Source organism: Hemicordylus capensis, chromosome 6 (assembly GCF_027244095.1).
Source record: "Hemicordylus capensis ecotype Gifberg chromosome 6, rHemCap1.1.pri, whole genome shotgun sequence".
NCBI classification, from domain to species: domain Eukaryota; kingdom Metazoa; phylum Chordata; class Lepidosauria; order Squamata; family Cordylidae; genus Hemicordylus; species Hemicordylus capensis.
In genome coordinates this window covers 882,745-901,736 of record NC_069662.1, presented here as the reverse complement: position 1 = coordinate 901,736, position 18,992 = coordinate 882,745, and the positions used below count along the sequence as shown (strand labels likewise).

The following is an 18,992-nucleotide window of genomic DNA, read 5'->3' as shown; positions in this document are numbered from 1 at the left end:
AGCAAAGTGGAGGCAGTGTCTCTGAGCATGGCTAGTGTGCCGTTCCCTTGCCCCCTAGTAACTGCAGTTGGGCCCCTGAGAACTGAAATTAGAGCCTCCCACACAATGGAAGTGCCCTTTCTTTTAAGAAATCCACCATTGCTCTGTCCTCCTGGCGCTCTCTTGTCCTTGGTACTAAGTCACCAGAAGCCCATTGCCTCTGACAAACGTCACAGAATATTGGAATTGGAAGGGACCCTGGAGGTCTTCAACCCCCTGCTCAGTCCTGGAACTGCTGCACTCAGTAATGGAGCCAGTGGACTAGGTCTGGGGAGACCCGAGTTCAAATCCTTGCTCAGCCGTGAAACCCACTGGGTGACTCTGGGCCAGTCATGTATCTCTCTCAGCCTCGCCTACCTCACAGGAGCACAGCCATGCACACCACTGGGCTCCTTGGAGGAAGAGTGGGATAGAAAAGCAAAAGAGAGAGGTTTGAGCCCCTGAAGCTGCTTTATCGGGAGCCGGAGCAGCTCTTCCGGCCCCCTCTGGGTCTGGCTTGCTCAGAACGCCCGATGGGGCTCAGCGACAAGAGGGAGCCTCTCTCTTGGGTGAGAGGAGCCGGGGAGCGTTTCCTCTCGCTTGGAAGCCAGCTGCAGTTCCTGGGGTGGCGGCAGCAGCAGCCTGCCCTGCCCTTGCTGGTGAGCCAGTTACGCGCCCCGTTCATGCACCATGGGGAGCCCCCCCCCTGTTGAAAGCAGGAGAGGGGGCAGGCAGGCCCACGGCCCGTGATCATCCCGTGCCCCAGTTTCATGTGGTGGCTGTCCAGAGTCTCCGGCTCAGAGGGCCTGCCCTTTGCTGGCAGCCGGAGGTCTGTTTGGCCCCAAGAGACTCTCGGCATGCCAGGCTGGTGCTCGGCCACCTGACCGGCAGGGCTAATCAGCCTGAGCATCTTCTCTAGAGAAAGTCAACAACATGGTTGCCCTGCTGCTGGGAGTCTGTGTACTTGGGACAGGGCAAAGTCGCTTTTCAGTGTCGGCGTTTGTGTTCGCCTGTGTGCTGCCAGCCAGTCTTGGCAGAGGAAGCCCAGCTCTTGTGCTCCTGCACCACCAAATGATGGCCGTAAACAGGTGTAGAGCGAGGGGGGGGTTACACTCTGCCTCTGCTATGACTCACCCCCACAGCCTTGGCCTTCCCAGCCCTGCTGGCTGCGCATGATTCACCTGTGCGGGTCTAGTGCTTTGCACAGGCCCTGCAGTCTTCGCAGGGGTGATCACCTCCGAGAGAGAGAGAGAGAGAGAGCCTGATTATTTTTATTAAGAGCGACACAAGGCAGAAAATGGCTGGCAGTGGCAGTGACTTTGGAGAGCATGCTGTTCATCCTGCTGGGAGCAAGGACGGCGGCGGAGGATATTTATATACTGCTTTTCAACAAAAATTCCCCAAGAGGTTTACCTAGAGAAATAAAAATAAAGAAAGATGCCTCCTTGTCCCCAAAGGGCTCACAAACAGAAGACGGACTTCAGCAACAGCCACTGGAGGGATGCTGTGCCGGGGATGGAGAGGGCCAGTTGCTCTCCCCCTGCTCAGTCAAGAGAATGGCCATGTTGAAAAGGTGCCTCTTGGCTCAGTTAGCTGGGCAGCGAGGGTGTGACTGAGCATAGTTAATTGCAGGAGGATCTGGCCTCAGAACTCTGTTGACTTGTGTTATGCAGTCAAACAAGGTGCCTAATAATTAAGTGTCTAGTCCTTGTGGCCACAGAAGGATCAGCTGACAAGGGCTTAGCAATGTGACGCTGGCACTTCAGGGGACTGAAAGGGCAGAAGCAAAATGAATTCTTTGCATTGGTCTTCAGTGTGGAAGATGTTGGAGGGACCCGCCTTGAAGCCCTTGTTTCCAGGGAGAGCTCTTTCCAGTAGAGGTGACGGAGGGTAACACTTGATGCACATGCAAATCACTGGGGCCAGATTGGGAGAGCTTAAAAAACTCAGAAGTAAAGTTGCGGAACACTTAACCAAAGTATGCCACGTCATTAAAATCTGCCTCCCTATCGGAGGATTGGAGGGTAATAGCCTGAGTAATGCCAGATTTTAAAAGGGATAAGATCTGGGAGATCACAGTCCTGACGGATAACTTCTGGCCCAGGTTAATGTATAGAAAATGCTATTAAAATTAGAATTATTAAGCGTGTAGGAGCAAGAATAAGCCTTGCTGAAGAAGAATTTCCCTGAAAGGAAATCCTGCCTCACCACCACTTCCTTTAATTCTTTGGGGCTGTCAGTAAACATGGACAACTTGATAACCATGCCAAGACCGGGATCTCTGATTCATCTCAGGCCATAAGCTACCTTGGCCTGGGTTCACACAATCTCAATAATACTGGTAACCCACATTAAACTTGGATCTGGACACTTGTGTGATCCAGGCTATTATGTACTTGGACTCTTAAAAAAAGAAGCTGTAGGCAAAGACTGCTGAGTAAACGTAACAGTCTGTTATGAGTCTGTAAAGGTAAAGTTGTGCCATTGAGTCGGTTTCAACTCCTGGCGCCCACAGACTAGCCCTGTGGTTGTCTTTGGTAGAATCCAGGAGGGGTTGACCATTGCCTCCTCCCACGCAGGATGAGATGATGATGCCTTTCAGCACCTTCCTCTATCGCTGCTGCCCGATAGAGGTCTTTCCCATAGTCTGGGAAACATATCAGCGGGGATTCGAGCCGGCAACCTTTGGCTGGCTTGATAATCAAGTCATTTCCAGTCTGTAGCAAGTTAAATAATGAGTAGGAATAACTGGATAGTTTTCACACAGATGGAGGGAAGTCGTGTCTGAAATGGGACCCGTGCTGTTTAAGTTCCTTGCAAATGGCCTGGAGTCAGTGATGAGAACGAGGTAGCCAGTTCTCCAGATTATTCAGGGCGTTGACATTCAAAACAGGCAGATTCCAGAGGGCTCTCTCCAGACTGGGTGAACAGACCACAAAGGTTCAAGATAAGGGAGTGTAAAGTGAGTGGAGCAAAAAACTGTCCCTTCATGATTGTGCTGAACTCACCAGGAAAGAGCCCTTGGGGGTCATGGTGAACAGAAGCTCAGCAAAAGGCTTGCCTTGGTGTACCTGACGTGACAGCTGTGGAAGAGGCCATTTCTGTGCTGGAGATTATTAGGAAAGGGGTGGAAAACCAAACTGCTGGTATCGGAATGCCATTGTGCCAGTGCTGGGTACATAAGCAACCTGGGAGCAGGCTGGACATCTCCCCTCTCCCTCGGCACCCGGAAGCGTAAAGGAGCCCTTCTTCTCGGTGGGGAGGCAGCCAAGGGGGGCGGGGGCTTCTGTGTAGTCGCACCTCCAGCATCCCTGATTTTTTGCAGACAGACCGATTTTGCAGCTTCGATAGTCTTGCTTAAGTGGAATGATATCCTTCGGCTTCACAAAGCACGTTTTTCAGACAGCTTGGAGTGGGAATTGTCCTGCAGATGCATGAGGCCGTCTCAGTGCCTTGAGAGTCCCAAGGAGACTTTGGCCACATTGGTGGGCACGTCTCCGTGGGTCAGGGTCCTCCTTGCTGGTTGGAAATGCCGGCTGTGGCTTCTGTGTCCTGCTTGGCAGCCGGCTGTGCCCGGGAACTTCCTCTTGGCCGGCCTGCTGCCCTTTTTAGAAATATGGCGGCCGCTGTGTTGGGCATCAGGGAGTGACGTGTCTCTTGGCGATCTTGGTTTTGAAACGTTGCCTTCAGGGCGCAGCTCGGCTTCCCTGTGGTCGGGGCCTTTTCTGCAGCCCTGTGGACCCGCCCGTGTGGCTTGGCTCGGAGGGAGGCGCCTGTGGAAGAGGTTGGCTAGATGTCTGCTTCTTGGCACTCTGGCTCTGCGAGGTACACAGTAGCTGCCTCCTACTGTCGTTGCTGGGAACCCTCTTCCAGTCCTTGGTTGGCTGTGCCATCGAGTTGGTGTCGACTCCTGGCGCCCACAGACTAGCCCTGGGGTTGTCTTGGTCGAATGCAGGAGGGGTTGACCGTTGCCTCCTCCCATGCAGTAGGAGATGAGGCCTCTCAGCACCTTCTTCTATCGCTGCTGCCCGATGTAGGAGTTTCCCGTATTCTGAGAAAGACACCAGCGGGGATTCGAACCGACAGCCTCCTGCCTCCTAGGCAGGTTACTTCCCTGCTGCGCCATCAGGTGGCCTGCTCTCAGGTCCTTCGGGCTGTTTTACAGTGTTCAACGCTCCATGTCACTCCATGTCTCTGGACTGCCCTGAGAGCGGGAACTGTGGCTTGTGGTGGCTGATGTCCTCAAGAGGGACCTTCCAGTGCCGGCATCTGTGGAGCGGAATCCAGCCCCTTGGAAGCTGGCCTGCTGCCGCCCGCCGGCTGGCCCTTCCCGTCAGTTGCCGGCTGAAGGCCGCTGGCTCCTCTGGACCGTGACCCGGAGACTCCTTGAGCGCCCTGCTGCCCTTCTTCATGGACACGAGCCCCTGGCCCAAGGGTGGCTTCCCATGCGCTTGGGGCTGGGCGGAAGAGGGAGGGCAAGTGCAGACAGACCCCCCCTCCTTCCCTTGGGCAGGGAAGGCCTAGAGAGAACGCCACGCCCGGACCCCCTGGGCAGGCCTGCCGTGCGCCATGCCTTCCTCGCCTCCACCTTCTCCCTTTCCCAAGCTGTCCACAAGTTCTCGCTGGCCTTTTTGGCCTGGAGGGCTCGACGCCCTGGGCTGAGTGCCGCTGGTTTCGCTGCCCTGGAAGCGGAGCGCCTTGGGCTGCTGTGGGGCACCCCCAGACTTCCAGGCACTGCTGCGGCCTCTCTGCATGTGCGCAGCCCCGGATGGGCTGGCGCGCAAAGGCCGAGAGGCAGAAATGGAGACATCGGCCGGGCAGCGGGCTGGAGGCCGGCTGCCTTGCTGATCTCCGGGCGGGGGGCGGGCGGGGGGTTCTTCCAAGCAGGAGACTTGCTTGCCACTGACCCGAGGAGCTGTGGAAGTTCGGGGGGCTGCTTCTGCAGCCACAGCTGGAGTGGAAGGAACACTGGCCCATGCCGACCGGGCGGCTCCTTCCAAGCTAGGGATCACCGGGAAAGGGCCTGGGAATAAAACAGCCAGGGTCGTGAGGCCCTTCTGGTTGGGGTCGTGCGTACAGGTCTGGTCACTGCACCTTCGGAAGGATGCTGTGGAGCTGGGAAAGGTGCGGAGCAGGGCCACCAAAGTGATCAGGGGGCTGGAGGCACTCCCCGAAGAGGAAGGACAGCAGTCTTTGGGCCTCCTGGGTTGAGAAGGAGGGCTGGCAAGCGGGGACAGGGTGGACCAGGTGTCTTGCATGCACGGTGTGGGTCCAGGGAACAGAGAGACGTCTTTCTCCCTCTCTCATATTAGGACCTGGCGTCCTCTGTTGAAGCGAAATGCTGGGAGAGCCAGGCCTGGCAAAAGGAAGTACTTCCTTACACAGTGTGTAGTTAAGCTGTGCCACCTTAAGTGGCGCAGCGGGGGAATGACTTGACTAGTAGCAAGCAGAGGGCTGTCGGTTCGAATCCCCGCTGGTCTGTTCCCCAGACTGTGGGAAAGACCTCTATCGGGCAGCAGCGATAGAGGAAGGTGCTGAAAGGCATCATCATCTCATCCTGCGTGGGAGGAGGCCATGGTCAACCCCTCCTGTATCCTGCCAAAGACAACCACAGGGCTGGAGTTGAAATCAACTTGACGGCACACTTGACCTTTAAACTGTAGAATTTGCTGCCGCCGCATGTGCTGGTAGCCAGTGATGGGTTTGAAAGGGAGCGAGACACGTCCATGGGCGACAGGGCTGTCCGTGGCTACTAGCTTGGATAGCTTGATGTTGCCTTCAGGATCAGAGATGGCATCATGCCCATGGCCCCCAGGAGGCCTCTTTCCTTCTTCTGTGGGCCCCCCAGATGCACCTGGCTGCTGCCTGCTGCGTGAGGGGCGATGATCCATCAGGACTTCTCCTTATGTTCTTAACGAGCCCGAAGGAGCGTTGAGGAGGACTTGCAAGAATTCTTGGTGCACCTTTTTCAAGGCCTGCCGGGCTGTCTCTGTGTGAGATTAAGGGTGGCCAAGCGGAGGCTCTCCAGCTCCGGTTGGACTACAGCTCCCATCATCCCCAGCTGCAACTGATAGAGCCTGGGGATGATGAGAGTTGTGGTCCAGCAGCTGGAGAGCATCAGCTTGGCCATCTGTTGTTACCCATGATGCCTGCTGACCGAGAGCGTCATCCGGCCTCCGCGGCCTCCTCGCTGTTCCTCCATGTTGGGGCTCCTCACGCCAGGCAGAGGCTCGCACAGCTCACCCCTCCTCCAGGGACAGGTCTCTGCTTGGAGCCCTGCCCCTGGCTCCAGCTGGTGGTTTGCCGAAAGGGGCTCCCGCGTGGGTCCAGCCGCACTTCGCCTAGCGCCCGCACGGCCCTGGACCCCCAGAAACCGCCCCCCTCTCTTCGGAGTAGCCTGAACCCCACCCATGGAGGGGAGGGGCTGGTGTGGGGGGGGCAATGAGGGGCTGCTCCGGCTGTGCCGCAGCTCCAGCTGGAGGAGCTGGGAGTTGGGCCACCCCTCCAGGGAGCGCAGGCTGGCTGCCTTTAGGGGGGAAAGAAAGAGAAAAGTGGGGCCCTCCCCGCTCCTTGGCAGGCCTCGGCTACTCCCCTGGAATGTTGGGGCGTGGGCCCTTCCTGTGCGCAGGTGGGACGAGAGGATCAGGCCCGAGGAGGCCTCTCCAGTCCAGCCTCCTGCTCCCCGCAGTGGCCCACCACATGCCTCTGAGAAGCCCACAGGCAGGGGGTGAGGGCGTGCAACTGGCAGGTGGCGGCACCGTTCCCTCGAGCAGGGATTCCCAGATGTTGTTGACTACAACTTCCAGCATCCCCAGCTGCAGTGGCCTTTGGCTGGGGATTCTGGGGGTTGTAGACGAAGAAGCAGAAGGCTGCCAGTTCGAATCCCCGCTGCTTCTCTTTCGGGCAGCAGCGATCTAGGAAGATGCTGAAAGGCATCATCCTCTCATACTGTGTGGGAGGAGGCAATGGTCAGCCCCTCCTGCATTCTACCCAAGACAACGGCAGGGCTCTGTGGTCGCCACAACTCAACACCAACTCGACGGCACACTTGACCTTGACCTTTAGTCCACAACATCTGGGAATCCCTGTTAGAGGGAGCAGTGTGTAGCGGTGTCTTGCCTCTGAGGCTGGAGGCGGCCTGTAGCCATGGATAGACCTGTCAATGGCCCCATCTTTGTGGGAGCCTGTGGATCCCGGTGCGTGGTGTGCTGTGCGCAGCGGTCTCTTGGCAGGCTGGGAGTGCAGCGTGCAGGGAGAGGTCTTGCAGGAGGCTGTTGCTGTGCTCCAAGACCTGCCATGTGAGCACGCGCAGGACGATGGATGGTGGGGCTCTCTGGCGCATGCACGCACGCGCACACCCCCATCTTCATTGGCGGGGAGGGGGAGGGGCAGAGCTCTTTCCCTGCAGGATGGGATTCCCTGCTGCCTCCCACGGCGGGGGGTGGGGGTGGGCCCTCTCTCTGGTCTGCATCTTGGTATGGAAGAGATTCTGCATCATTCGCCATCAGCCATTTTTGGAAAGGCAGTATAGAAATCGAATAAATAATAATAATAAGTTCTCTGCATTTCATCTGTGTTTGTGGGAGAATGATAGGCACCATTCTGTCAAAGTAGGGTCTGTCTGCCCCTCTCCAGCTGGGGAAATAGTGCTAAATACGGCCTGTGTCTCTTTTGCTTCTCCTCTCAGGTAATCCCACCGTAAGCTGCAGCCGAATCGACCCAAAATGGCCAGCGCGTCTGTCAAAGTGGCCGTCAGGGTGCGGCCTTTCAACGCCCGCGAAACCAGCCGGGACGCCAAGTGTGTGATTCAGATGCAAGGGAAAACTACCTGTAAGTCGCTCCGTGAGGTGTGGGGGGGTGTCCTTTGAACCCAACTGTTCAGTCATGTGGGGTGGGGGCTGCAGAACGCAGCCATTTCCGAAAGCGTTTGTGGGGAATCGATGCGTTGTTGTCGTCAAGCCAGAGAGGGGGATTTTCGCTGAAGCCGTTGCCCAGTATGGCATCTCTAGTGCTGCCAATGGGCACATTCTACGCCTGCCATTTTCCTTTCAGTGGGTCTTGCTTGGGAGGCCTTCTAGGGGGGCTCACTCCCACCCCGTGAGAAGAAATTATGCTTTTTGTGACTGTGACTGTAACTGAGACGCAGAATACGCATTAGGGAAGGGGTGAGCAAACTTGGGCCTCCAGCTCTTGTTGAACTACAACTCCCATCATTCCCAGGGTGTTGTAGTTCAGCAACAGCTGGCAGGCCGGGTTTGCTCACCCCTGCATTAGGGTGACACAGCCCATTGTCAGAACAGGGTTGGCCAACCTGAGGCTGTCCAGCTATCGTTTAACTACACCTCCCATCATCCCTGGCTGGCCATTGTGGCTGGGGATCATGGGAGCTGTAGTCTGGCAGCAGCTGTAAAGCCTCAGCTCGTCCATAAGAACAGTCCTGCTGGATCAGGCCCAAGAAGGCCTCTCCCATCCGGCATCCTGCTTCTCCATACAGCAGCCCACCAGATGCCTCTGGGTAGCCCCCAAGCAGAAGACATGCCCCCTCCCCTGCCATTGCTTCCCTGCAGTGGATATACACAGATAGACTGCCTCTGAACCTGGAGGGTCACATAGAGCCATCAAGACTAGCCGCTATAGATGGACTTCTGCTCTCTGGGTTTGTCTAAGCCCCTTTTTGAAGCCATCTAAGCCAGTCGGTGGCCTTCACCACTTCTTGTGGCCGTACATACTACAGAACAAGGGTTCTCAACCTTGGGTCCCCAGATGCAGTTGGACTACAATTCCCATCATCCACAGCCAAAGGGAGCTGGGAGCTGTAGTTGTCAACATCCAGGCAAGCCTGCTATATATTAACGATGTGCTGTTGGACAGTGATTGATTGATTAAGTGCCGTCAAGTCGGTGTTGACTCTTAGCGACCACCTAGATAGATTCTCTCCAGGACAATCTGTCTCCCACTTGGCCTTGAAGGTCTCTCAGTGCTGTCATAATTGAGTCCATCCACCTTGCTGCCATCCTCTTCTTCTCTTGCCTTCCACTTTTCCCAGCATTCTGGACTTCTCAAGGGAGCTGGATCTTCTTCGCATTATGTGTCCCAAGTAGGAGAGTTTGAGCCTGGTCATTTGTGCCTCGTGTGGGAATTCTGGATGGATTTCTTCTAGGAGCCATCGGTTGGTTTTCCTGGCTGTCCATGGTCTCCTCAAAAGTCTTCTCCAGCACCAAAGTTCAAAAAGGGTCGATACATTTTCTATCTTGCTTCTTCAAAGTCCAGCTTTCGCATCCATAGAGTGTCACGGGAAAAACCATGGTCTGAGCGATTCTAATCTTTGTAGGTAGAGACATGTCAGGGCATCTAAATATCCTTTCCAAGACTTTCATTGCAGCCCTGCCAAATGCTAGTCTGTGGCGTATTTCTTGACTGCTGGATCCTTTACTGTTGATGATCGATCTTAAAAGGCAGAAGCCACCCACCACTTCAGTGTCTTCAGTGTCAATTCTGAGGTTGTTTGCTGTGCCCATTGTCATTAGTTCAGTCCTCTTTATATTTAGTTGTAGCCCCATTTCTCCCCTGTGTGCTCCTTGACTTTCATTCCTAGAGCTTGCAGATCATCCGCATTGTCAGTTATCAGAGTGGTCTCATCAGCATAGCGCAGGTTATTGAAGTTCCTTCCTCCAGCTTTAGAACCGCACTCATCTTCTTCCAATCCAGCTCCTCTCGCTATATGTTCCGCCTATAAGTTGAATAAATTTATTATATACAGAGTTGGTTGGACGGTGGGTCATGCCAACTCCCTGTGGGCAGTGGGGTTCGTCTGGAGCCCTTCTCCTTCCTCCACAGCCCGTTTTCCTTTCTCCCGCTGTTTCACTCCTGGCGGGGTTGCTTCTGGGCACGAAGCAGCCTCCCCCGCATGCGCTGGGTGGAAGGCCCGCAGAGGGGGAAGCCCGGCTCCTCTTCTCTCGCTGCCCCCCCCCTTGGGCTCCCCCTGCGGTCTTGCCGGTGGGCTGTGCTGCTGAAGCGTGTCCTTTGGAGCCGCTGCGGTCAGCAGAATGAAGACGACTTTCCTCGGAACAAACAAGCAGCCTCTTGTGGAGCTCCTGCCGCCGCTGCCGCCACCTTGCTGTAACCTAAATATCCTCAAAAGGTCTCCTGCCGTTGAAGGGCTGCCGTGCAGAGTCACATGGGTTAACTTGATTAATCAGGGCAAACGTTAATTGCGAAGAGGAGCCCTAACGCGATTTGGCCTCTCAGCTGCTCTTCCCAGGCTGAACAAAAGGGAATCGCGAAGTGAGTTGTCCTGTAAAGGGAAAGGCCGTACTTGGTACATTTCTCTGCGGACTTTATTCAGCCGTGTGCAAGCTCTGCTCGGAGTCGTAGAGAATCAAAAACTCTGCCCAGGGTCTCCAAGGGGATGTTGGCTTGCAAGCTGTAGCCAGAGTGGCGTGAGAGCTGGGCGTCTGGGTAGTGCTGGTTGGCTGAGCAAGTGGAAGTGTTCCTAGCTTAGAAAAACAGACTGGATCAACATCTTTTGGGGCGCATTTAAGTTGAATTAATCCTGTCGCCTGGTGATGGGAGGCAGGGTGAGTTGGGTGGACATCTGAGACCCTCAGCATTCGAGCATACACGGTGATCTTGTGCAGATCTCTCTCAAGCGAGATTTACTGCCTCTCCGTCTGGAGCTGTCATGATGGAACCTCCAGGCTCAGAGACAGTATATCATTGAAGAGCAGTTGCTGGGGAGCAGCAGTATGGGGGAGGGCTGTTGCCTTCTTGCCCGCCTTCTGGACGGCCGGGAGGCCTCTGTGCTAGGCTGGGTTGCTAGACTAGATGGACCTTTGCCTGATCCCACAGGATTCTTCAGATGTTTGTATGTTCTTGCATAGGAAGCTTCTTCATACGAAGTCCAACCCTTTGGTCCAGCCGGCTCACTATTGCCTACCTACACTGACTGGCAGCAGCAGCTCTCCCAGGCCCCAGGCAGGAGCCTTTTCCTGCCCTACCCAGAGACGCTGCTGCTGCTGCCAGGGACTGAACCGGGGACCTTTGGCCTGCCCAGCAGAGGCTCTGCCAATCTGTTCTCCTCCAAAGCCTGCACAATGGAAACCCTCTTTGAACAGCAACAACAACACCTTGCAGCCACCTTTTGGTAAAGGGGTGTGAGATCAAAAAGCGTCTCTCTGCTGGGGGCAGGCACAGGCGCCCCCCCCCCCAGGCCCCCCCCTGCCCCCATTTTGCCTGCAGTTCTGCCCCAAGATGATCTTCGTGCTGGCCTTGGAGCTGGACAGACAGAAAAACACACACACAGCCTGGCCGGCCGGCTCATCAGCTGTTTGTCCCCATCTATATTTAGCCCTGGAGTGGCTGCGAGGCCGTTGCAGGGGGTGCCGCAGTCAAGGTGCTGGGCGGGGGGGGCCAACTGGCCGCTGGGGTTCCTGAAGTCAGGAAGCGGTTCTGTATTTGCGCACACACACACCCCGCTTCTCCAGGAGTCTCATCGCAGACTGTGTTCAGCCATCCTGGGGGCAAAGAGGGCAACTTCAAAGCTGCAGCTATTTGAGTTATGCGGGGAATGTTTCCCCCCCCCCCCGAGAGCCAGGGCTGAGTAATGCCACTCGCGGGGCGGAGGCTGCTTGCCAGACGCCCTGGGCTGGAGTGACGCAGGCGCGGGGGGCGGGGGGGGGGGCTGGCTGCCGGCCGTGCTGCGGGTCTCCTTGGTTGCTCGGAGGAGGGCTCCTGCCCGGGCTCTGGCCCCTCGGGCTTGCTCCCCCACGGCCTCTGCTCTGAGAAGGCGCTTCTCTGCCTTCCCCAGGGAGAGCTTCCTTTTTTTCCTGCTCCCCACCTGAGCAGGAGCAGCCCGTCAATCACACGGACTGCACCCCAGTAGCGAGAGGCCTTGTAGCCCTTCCCAAAGGTGCAAGGAGGTCACGCAGCCCTTCCACAAAGCTGCAGGCCGGAACGTGGCTGGCATCTCAAAGGCAGAGCTGCCTGAGCTTTGGGGGGCCTCTTCAATCCCATGAGAACCAACCAACGGTCCATCCTGGCGCCAGCAGCAGCTGGCCAGATGCTTGCAGAAAGGAAACAGCCTTTCCCTATAATCTTCTTCTAGAATCTGGTACACAGAGGTACACTGCCACTGGATGTGGAGGTTCTGTAATGCCACCATGGCTAATAGCCATTTAGACCTCTCGCATGAATTCCCGGATGCCCTTTGCAAGCCACTGAGCCAGTGACTCTATCACTACACCTTATGGTTGTGAATTCTATAAACGATGCATTGTGGTGCCAAAGTTCTTAAAGTGTAAGTGTGTGTGTGTGCGTGTGTGTGCGTGTGCTTTGTCTCTCCTGAGATTACTGCCCATCCATGTCATTGGTTGGTCCTGAATATTATGAGAGAGGAAGGAAGCCCTTCTCTTTCTCTCTCCACCATGCCGGCCTGTCCCCAAGCACTGCAGTCAGTTTTGGGGCGCAGGGTTTGTGTGGGGCACTGGGCAGGCTGCTTGGGTCCCTCTGTATCACCCCACGTGAGCAGAAAGTGACAGGCACTCTCCAGGGCTGGGGTGGCTTGTGCTGCAGCAGCCCCCTCTCAGAGAAGCGTGTCCTCCGCAGCTGGCTTCCTCGTGGAGGAGGAGCCCTTGATCAACTCCCGAGAGGAGCCGCAGCAGCAGGAGAGAGGCCAGGCACAGCCCTCCGGCCTGTGGGCTCCTCGGGGCCTCTGGTGGGCCACTGTGGGAAACAGGAGGCTGGACTGGAGAAGCCTCCTTGGGGGGCCTGGTCCAGCAGGGCTCTTCTTAGGTTCTTGCCGTGGGGGCTCCCCAGAATGCCGTCTGGAATATGACAAATCTTTATATACCACTTTTCAACAAAAGTTCCCAAAGTGGTTGACAGATAAATAAACAACATTGCTCCCTGTCCCCAAGGGGCTCACAGTCTAAAAAAGAAACACAAGGCAGATACCAGCAACAGCCACTGGAGGGATGCTGTGCAGGGGCTGGAGAGGGCCAGTTGCTCTCCCCCTGCCCAGTGAAGAGAAGCACCACTTTAAAAAGGTGCCTCTTGCTCAGTTAGCAGAGGAGATGGAAAGCACCCATCTCGGGGGGGGGAGTTCTGGAGAGGCCACTGAAGGAGGCTGCCTGTGTGTGCACGGCTGCCCGTAACTGGCGGCTGGCCTTGCTGGGGGGGGGCACCCCCTCAGTGGGTCTCTCTGGCTTTGTGCCCGCTGCACTGCTTCCCACAGGGGCTTTCCAGCCTGGGTCTCCAGTTGTCATCGGACTGCAGCCCCCGCCATCCCTTGGGTCGTTGTGGCTGGGGGTGATGGAGATGGTTCTCTGGCAACACTGGAGGTCCCCAGCTGGAAAACCCCAGGGCAACTTCCGAATTCTTCCTGGTTGTGCAGGTGCATCACCCTGGGCGGGGGTGGGGGGCGCTTCTTCCTTGGCTGCTCTTACAATATTTCCCCCATGCCTTCGGGTCTGACCACACTGTCACGCTTTGCCCACTCACTTTTTCGATCCACGTTTATTTCGACAGACTGCAAATATCTGAGCCAGAAGGTGGCCAGAGGCTCCCTGCAGATGTGGCGAAATGAGGGTTGTGGGCCATTCCGCCCCCTAAGCTGGGGGAGTCTTGGCAGTTGCCAGAAGCAGATCTGAAAGTGGGGCGAGGAGGCTCTTGGGGCCGGGCCCCGTGGTGGCAGCAGGCTGTTCCAGTCCTTGCGTCCTGGCCTTTGCTTCCCAAGCTTCTGCGGAGGAGGAACCGGCATAAAACGCGGCCCGTGCTTTGGCCGCCGCCACCGCCTTGCCGTCTGCCCCCCCCCTTCTTGGCTGCGTGCCCAGCCCTCCATGAATGGGACTCGTGTGTCCTGATGAAAAGCAACCCTTCCTGCGGGCTGTTGGGGGGGAATTCACGGCTTAACCCCTTGCACGCTGCATGCCTGTGTGGATACACGGTTTTGTTGTTGTTGCTGCTCTCCTGTCCTCCCCGCAAATTGCTCAGTGCCGTTGAAAAGAGGTCACTTTCGGTTGAAGCTGTGAGTGGGCAAAATGGCAGCGTGGCCCCCCCGAATACCGAAAGTCCCCCACACACATTACTGTCGCCGCCACCCTGCGAGGTAGGTTGGTCTGAGAGGGAGCATCTGGCCGGCCAGCCTGCATCAAGACCAGAACACTCCGCGTGTGCCCCCCATCCCGGCCCTCCTGCCCCGGACACAGCTCCAGGGCTCTCCCGAACTCTCCGCTGACCTACAAAGCGCCCGGTGAACCTCTGTGCTTTGGCAGACTCCAGTTAGGGCAGCCCTTTTGTGAAGACTCGGGAGGTTTTCAAGCTGTGCGTTGCCTAAAGGAAGGGTTCCCAACCTTGGGTGAGTGCCCAGATGTTGGATTACAACTCCCATCATCCCTTGAGCCATTGTGGCTCGGGGATGATGGGAATTGTAGTTCAGCATCTGGCAACCCACCCAAGGTTGGGAACCCTGGCCTGAAGGAGAGAAGGGAAATGCTGCCCCCTGGTGGCTCTCACAAAAAGGGCACGTTATCGCTGGGGGGTAATTTCAAAGCTAGGCTCAACCCCAGCCCCTGATTTTAAAGGCAAGGCTTAGCCGTAGAATGTGTGCATTAAGAAGAGTGCCTCTAAGTGTGTGCAGAGTGCCCTCCCCTCTTGCACAGCAATGGTGCTTCAAGGTTAAAGGGCAGGTTTGTCAGCCGCCCTCTCTCCAGACACCGACCTTCAAGCTCTTCCCTGCGCCCCTCCTGAAGGCAAACAGGGCCTTCCTCAAGGCTGGGGCTGCCCAGAGCCCACCCCGCTCTCCGTGGGGGGCCCTCCCGCTCTTCCTGCAGCGACCCCCTCGGGCTGCTGAACAGGAGCCCTCTCTCTGCTGGCGCCTCCCCTCCCCTCCCTGGCCTGAGTCCACCCTGAGGGCTCCTGGTCGGGTCGTGGGGGACGGGCAGCAAAGCCAGCCTCCTCCTCACGCCAGGCCGTGAGTTCACAGGCTGGTCTTGATCCTGGCGCGCACTCTCCCTCCATCTAGACACACACACACACACACACACACTCTTGGAAAGCCCTGCACGGCTGGTCTGTCTCCAGATACTAGCTGCTGGGGTGCTGCTGCCACACACACACCCCCTTTAAGGTGCCCCCTCGGACTGGCCTCTGTGGGCTGGGCTTGGCCCCCCAGTCTGGGCCGATCCGGCGGGGTCCTTCCAGGGTTCCCTGCGGCCATTTTGGTTTGTTGCCAGGGGCGGGGGGGGGAGCTCTCCTGGCTGCAGCCTGGAGGGTCAAATACCTCCTTGCTTGCAGTGCATGCCGGGAAGGGCCAAGCCCTCCTGCCTCCGCCTTTGTGCCAGAAAGAGAGGGCTGGCGCACAAATCCAGCCCTCGCTGGTTCGCCACTAACCGCCTCAGCAGTGATCCGTGCAGGTGCGTCCGATGTTTGTGGCCCTGCGGAGGCAGGATGCCTCGCTCTCCCCGCCCCCCCTCCACAGCAAGCAGAGACGGGCCGTGGGGGCATCTGGGCCGGTGGGCGATCTCCTCTTGCTCTCTTCCCCACAGGCATCAGCAACCCCAAGCAGGCCAAAGATGCCCCCAAGAACTTCACCTTTGACTACTCCTACTGGTCTCATACCTCGGTGAGTTTCCTGGGGTTGGCTGTGTGGGGGCGGGGGCAGGGGGGGGGCTCTGGCCTGGCGGGGCGGGGCGGGAAGCGGCGAGAGGAAGTTGCTGCAGCGGCCTGGCTGAGGGCCTGGGCAGCGCTTGGGGCCAGAGCCCGAGGCGGGGTGGGGGGGGCGTTGCCGCCCCTGGAGCCCCCCCCCGGCAATCCTTGCTCCCTCCCCCAGGAGGAGGACCCCAACTTTGCCTCCCAGGGGCAGGTCTACAAAGACATTGGCGAGGAGATGCTGCTGCACGCCTTTGAGGGCTACAATGTCTGCATCTTTGCCTACGGCCAGACGGGCGCCGGCAAGTCCTACACCATGATGGGGAAGCAAGAGAAGGACCAGCAGGGCATCATCCCTCAGGTGCTGCTGCTGGGCGGGCAGGGGCTTGCGGGGGGGCTGGGGGCCCACCTGAGGGCCAGGGCAGTGATGGCGGCTGGAACCGGAGGCCTTCCTCTCTCCCAGCCGGGGAGCTGTGGCTGGCTCTCGTGGCTGTTGGAGCCGTGGCTGGCCGGCCGGCCCCCCTCCCTCTTGTTTTGCAGCCGCCTTCCTGTGGCGCTCCTGCCGTCCGCGCTGCAGCACGGGGCCATCGGGAATGGGGAGGAGAAGGGCCTTCCCTCCGTGCCTCCCCGCACAGAGCCCCCATCTTCTCCCTCCCTCCCCGCTTCTCCTTCCAGCTCTGTGAAGATCTCTTTGGCCGAGTGAATGAGAACCAGTCCCCCAACCTCTCCTATTCCGTGGAGGTCAGTGCTGCCGCCCCCGCCCCATGCTGTCAGCCCCACTTCCTTGTGGGGTGCCCCTTTCATGGCGTTCTCTGGCGCAGGTGAGCTACATGGAGATCTACTGTGAGCGGGTGCGGGACCTCCTGAGCCCCAAGAGCCGTGGGAACCTGCGTGTGCGGGAGCACCCCATCATGGGGCCCTACGTGGAGGACCTCTCCAAGCTCGCGGTCACCTCCTACGAGGACATCGCTGACCTCATGGACTGCGGCAATAAGGCCAGGTACACCCTCCCCTGACTCGGGCACAGGAAAGGTGGGCGGTGGGGGGGGGGGCGACTCGAGGAGGACAGGGGAGGGGCTCATGTTTCCTGAGAGTGATGCACAGGAGGGGCAGGCCGAGACTGGAAGGAAGAGCGTTCCATGCACAAGCACTTGGGGGTTAAGGAAGGGGGGGGTGCGTGTAGAGGGGCGAAGGGAGGCTGGGGTGGGGGGGCTGGAGCATAGGGGTGGACGCCCCCCCTCACAGGCCCCTCCTCCTTCCCCCCTCCCAGGACGGTTGCTGCCACCAACATGAATGAGACCAGCAGCCGTTCACACGCGGTCTTCACCATCGTGTTCACCCAGCGCCGCCATGATGAGCTTACGGACTTGGACACTGAGAAGGTGAGGGGGTGCTGCAGTCACGGGGCGGGGGGGGTGGAGGAGGGGGGGAGCAGAGCATTCTGGGAAAGGCTCAGTGAGGAAGTGGGTCCCAGCCCTTGCCAGGGGAGACTCGTCCCCCCCCCCTGCCTGCCTGCCTCTTTCCTCCCCTCCACCGCCTTCTCCCTGCCCACCTCCTCTCTCTTCCCAGGTCAGCAAGATCAGCCTGGTGGACCTGGCTGGGAGTGAGCGAGCAGATTCCTCGGGAGCGAAGGGCATGAGGCTCAAGGTGAGAGGGGTCGCCCGCTGGTGGGGAGGGGCTGGCCTTGAGCGGCCTCTGGCGCAAGGAGTGCGCACTCCTGGGGCTTGTGCTGACGGGGGGGTCTCTCTCTCTCTCTCCCCCCCCCTCCCGCTGCTGCCTCCCCCTTCCAGGAAGGCGCCAACATCAACAAATCGCTGACCACGCTGGGCAAAGTCATTTCCGCCCTGGCAGAGATGGTGAGCTGGCTGGGCAGGGCGGTGGCCTCTTGGGTTCTGCAGAGGCCCAGAGATGGCCTCTGCCGGGGAGGGGGGAGGCACCTCTGAGGCTCCGGGGGGGGGGGATGCTGGGGCTGCTCCTCCCTTCAGAGCAACTGGCCAAGAGGGAGGACGGAATTCAGCCCCAAGTGGTGGGGGCGGGGGGGTGTTGCAAGGCAGGGTCCCTCTGGCTCCATCATGTCCAGCCCCCTGCTTGCCACAGGGAGTGGCCCCCAGCCCCCTCTGGGAGGCCCACCAGCAAGGCACGGAGGCAGCAGTTCTCTTCCACTGTCTGCTCTTCAGAGGCACTGCCACTGCACATGGAAGTTCCATTCATCCTTGGACAGACTCCCCCCCCCACTCCATGTGCTGCAGAGTCCTACAGGGTGGCAGTGGGAGGGGGCCCCTGGTTCCTTGTCTCATCCTCTTCTCCCACCCACCCACCTGCCCAGCAAAATAACAAGAAAAAGAAGTCTGAATTCATCCCTTACCGTGACTCAGTCCTCACCTGGCTTCTGAAAGAGAACTTGGGTGAGTGCAAAGTGAGGATTGGGGCGGGGGGGGGCAGGCCTGGGGGTGGTGGCAGGACGTGGGGTTGCCTTGCGTGGAGGTTGAAGGGGGCTCCCCCCCCCCGCCAGTCTGAGGCGGCCTTTTGTATGTCGTGACGTCTGAGCCCCCTCGAGGCATTGGGGGCGGCTGGATCGTGGGCTCTCCGCTGGGTGGCTTTGCTGCCTTCCTCCACCTGGCAGGAAAGATCTCGGGGGCCGCTTCGCAAGGGGGAGCCGCTAGGAATGGACGGTGTATTTTCTCTCCAGATCGGCATCACCTCCGTCTCTTTCTCTCTCCCCCCCCGCCCCCATTTCTGTTTCTCAGGGGGCAATTCCCGCACAGCCATGATCGCTGCACTCAGCCCAGCCGACATCAACTACGAGGAGACGCTGAGCACCCTCCGGTGAGCTGAGGGGGGCAGGTGGGTGTGGGGAGGGCTCCAGTTACCAGGCACCCCCACCATGGTTTTCGCCAGAGTAACGTCCCTGCTCCTCAGCGCTTAGGATGCGGAAGAGCCCAGGTGCCGTCCCAGGCAGGCAGCGTCCCAAGGTGGGGCTGGGGAAGACCCCTGCCTGAAGCCCTGGAGGGCTGTTCCTGGTCAGGGCAGACGATGCTGACCCAGATGAGCAGGGCTGCCCTAAGGCGGCCTCATGCGTGCCTCCCCCCGCTCGTTTGCTGAACTCTTCTTCCCACCCCACCCCACCAGTTATGCTGACCGTACGAAGCAGATCCGCTGCAACGCTGTCATCAACGAGGACCCCAATGCCCGGCTCATCCGTGAGCTCAAGGAAGAAGTGGCCAGGCTTCGAGACCTCCTCTCTGCTCAGGGGCTGCCGGCTACCCCCTTTGATGGTGCGAAGGGTGGGGGGCGGGAGGACCCTGGCCGGGCAGGGTGTGTGTCTGTGT

At 58.5% G+C, this 18,992-nt stretch overlaps 1 protein-coding gene across 5 annotated transcripts in view; it reads left to right on the top strand.

Annotated features, from left to right (window-relative positions):
- The window catches only part of KIF1C (kinesin family member 1C), a 50,018-nt gene that overhangs the window by 21,474 nt on the left and 9,552 nt on the right, over positions 1–18,992 (top strand). For all 5 annotated transcript variants that reach the window (XM_053259465.1, XM_053259467.1, XM_053259464.1 and 2 more), the window contains 11 exons: positions 7,706–7,848; positions 15,561–15,637; positions 15,845–16,024; positions 16,339–16,404; positions 16,485–16,663; positions 16,934–17,045; positions 17,233–17,310; positions 17,454–17,519; positions 17,990–18,068; positions 18,411–18,489; positions 18,793–18,938. In XM_053259465.1, coding sequence (XP_053115440.1) covers positions 7,743–7,848; positions 15,561–15,637; positions 15,845–16,024; positions 16,339–16,404; positions 16,485–16,663; positions 16,934–17,045; positions 17,233–17,310; positions 17,454–17,519; positions 17,990–18,068; positions 18,411–18,489; positions 18,793–18,938 — 1,168 coding nt within the window. In that variant the 5' untranslated portion in view covers positions 7,706–7,742. The remainder of the gene's footprint in view (positions 1–7,705; positions 7,849–15,560; positions 15,638–15,844; positions 16,025–16,338; positions 16,405–16,484; positions 16,664–16,933; positions 17,046–17,232; positions 17,311–17,453; positions 17,520–17,989; positions 18,069–18,410; positions 18,490–18,792; positions 18,939–18,992) is intronic.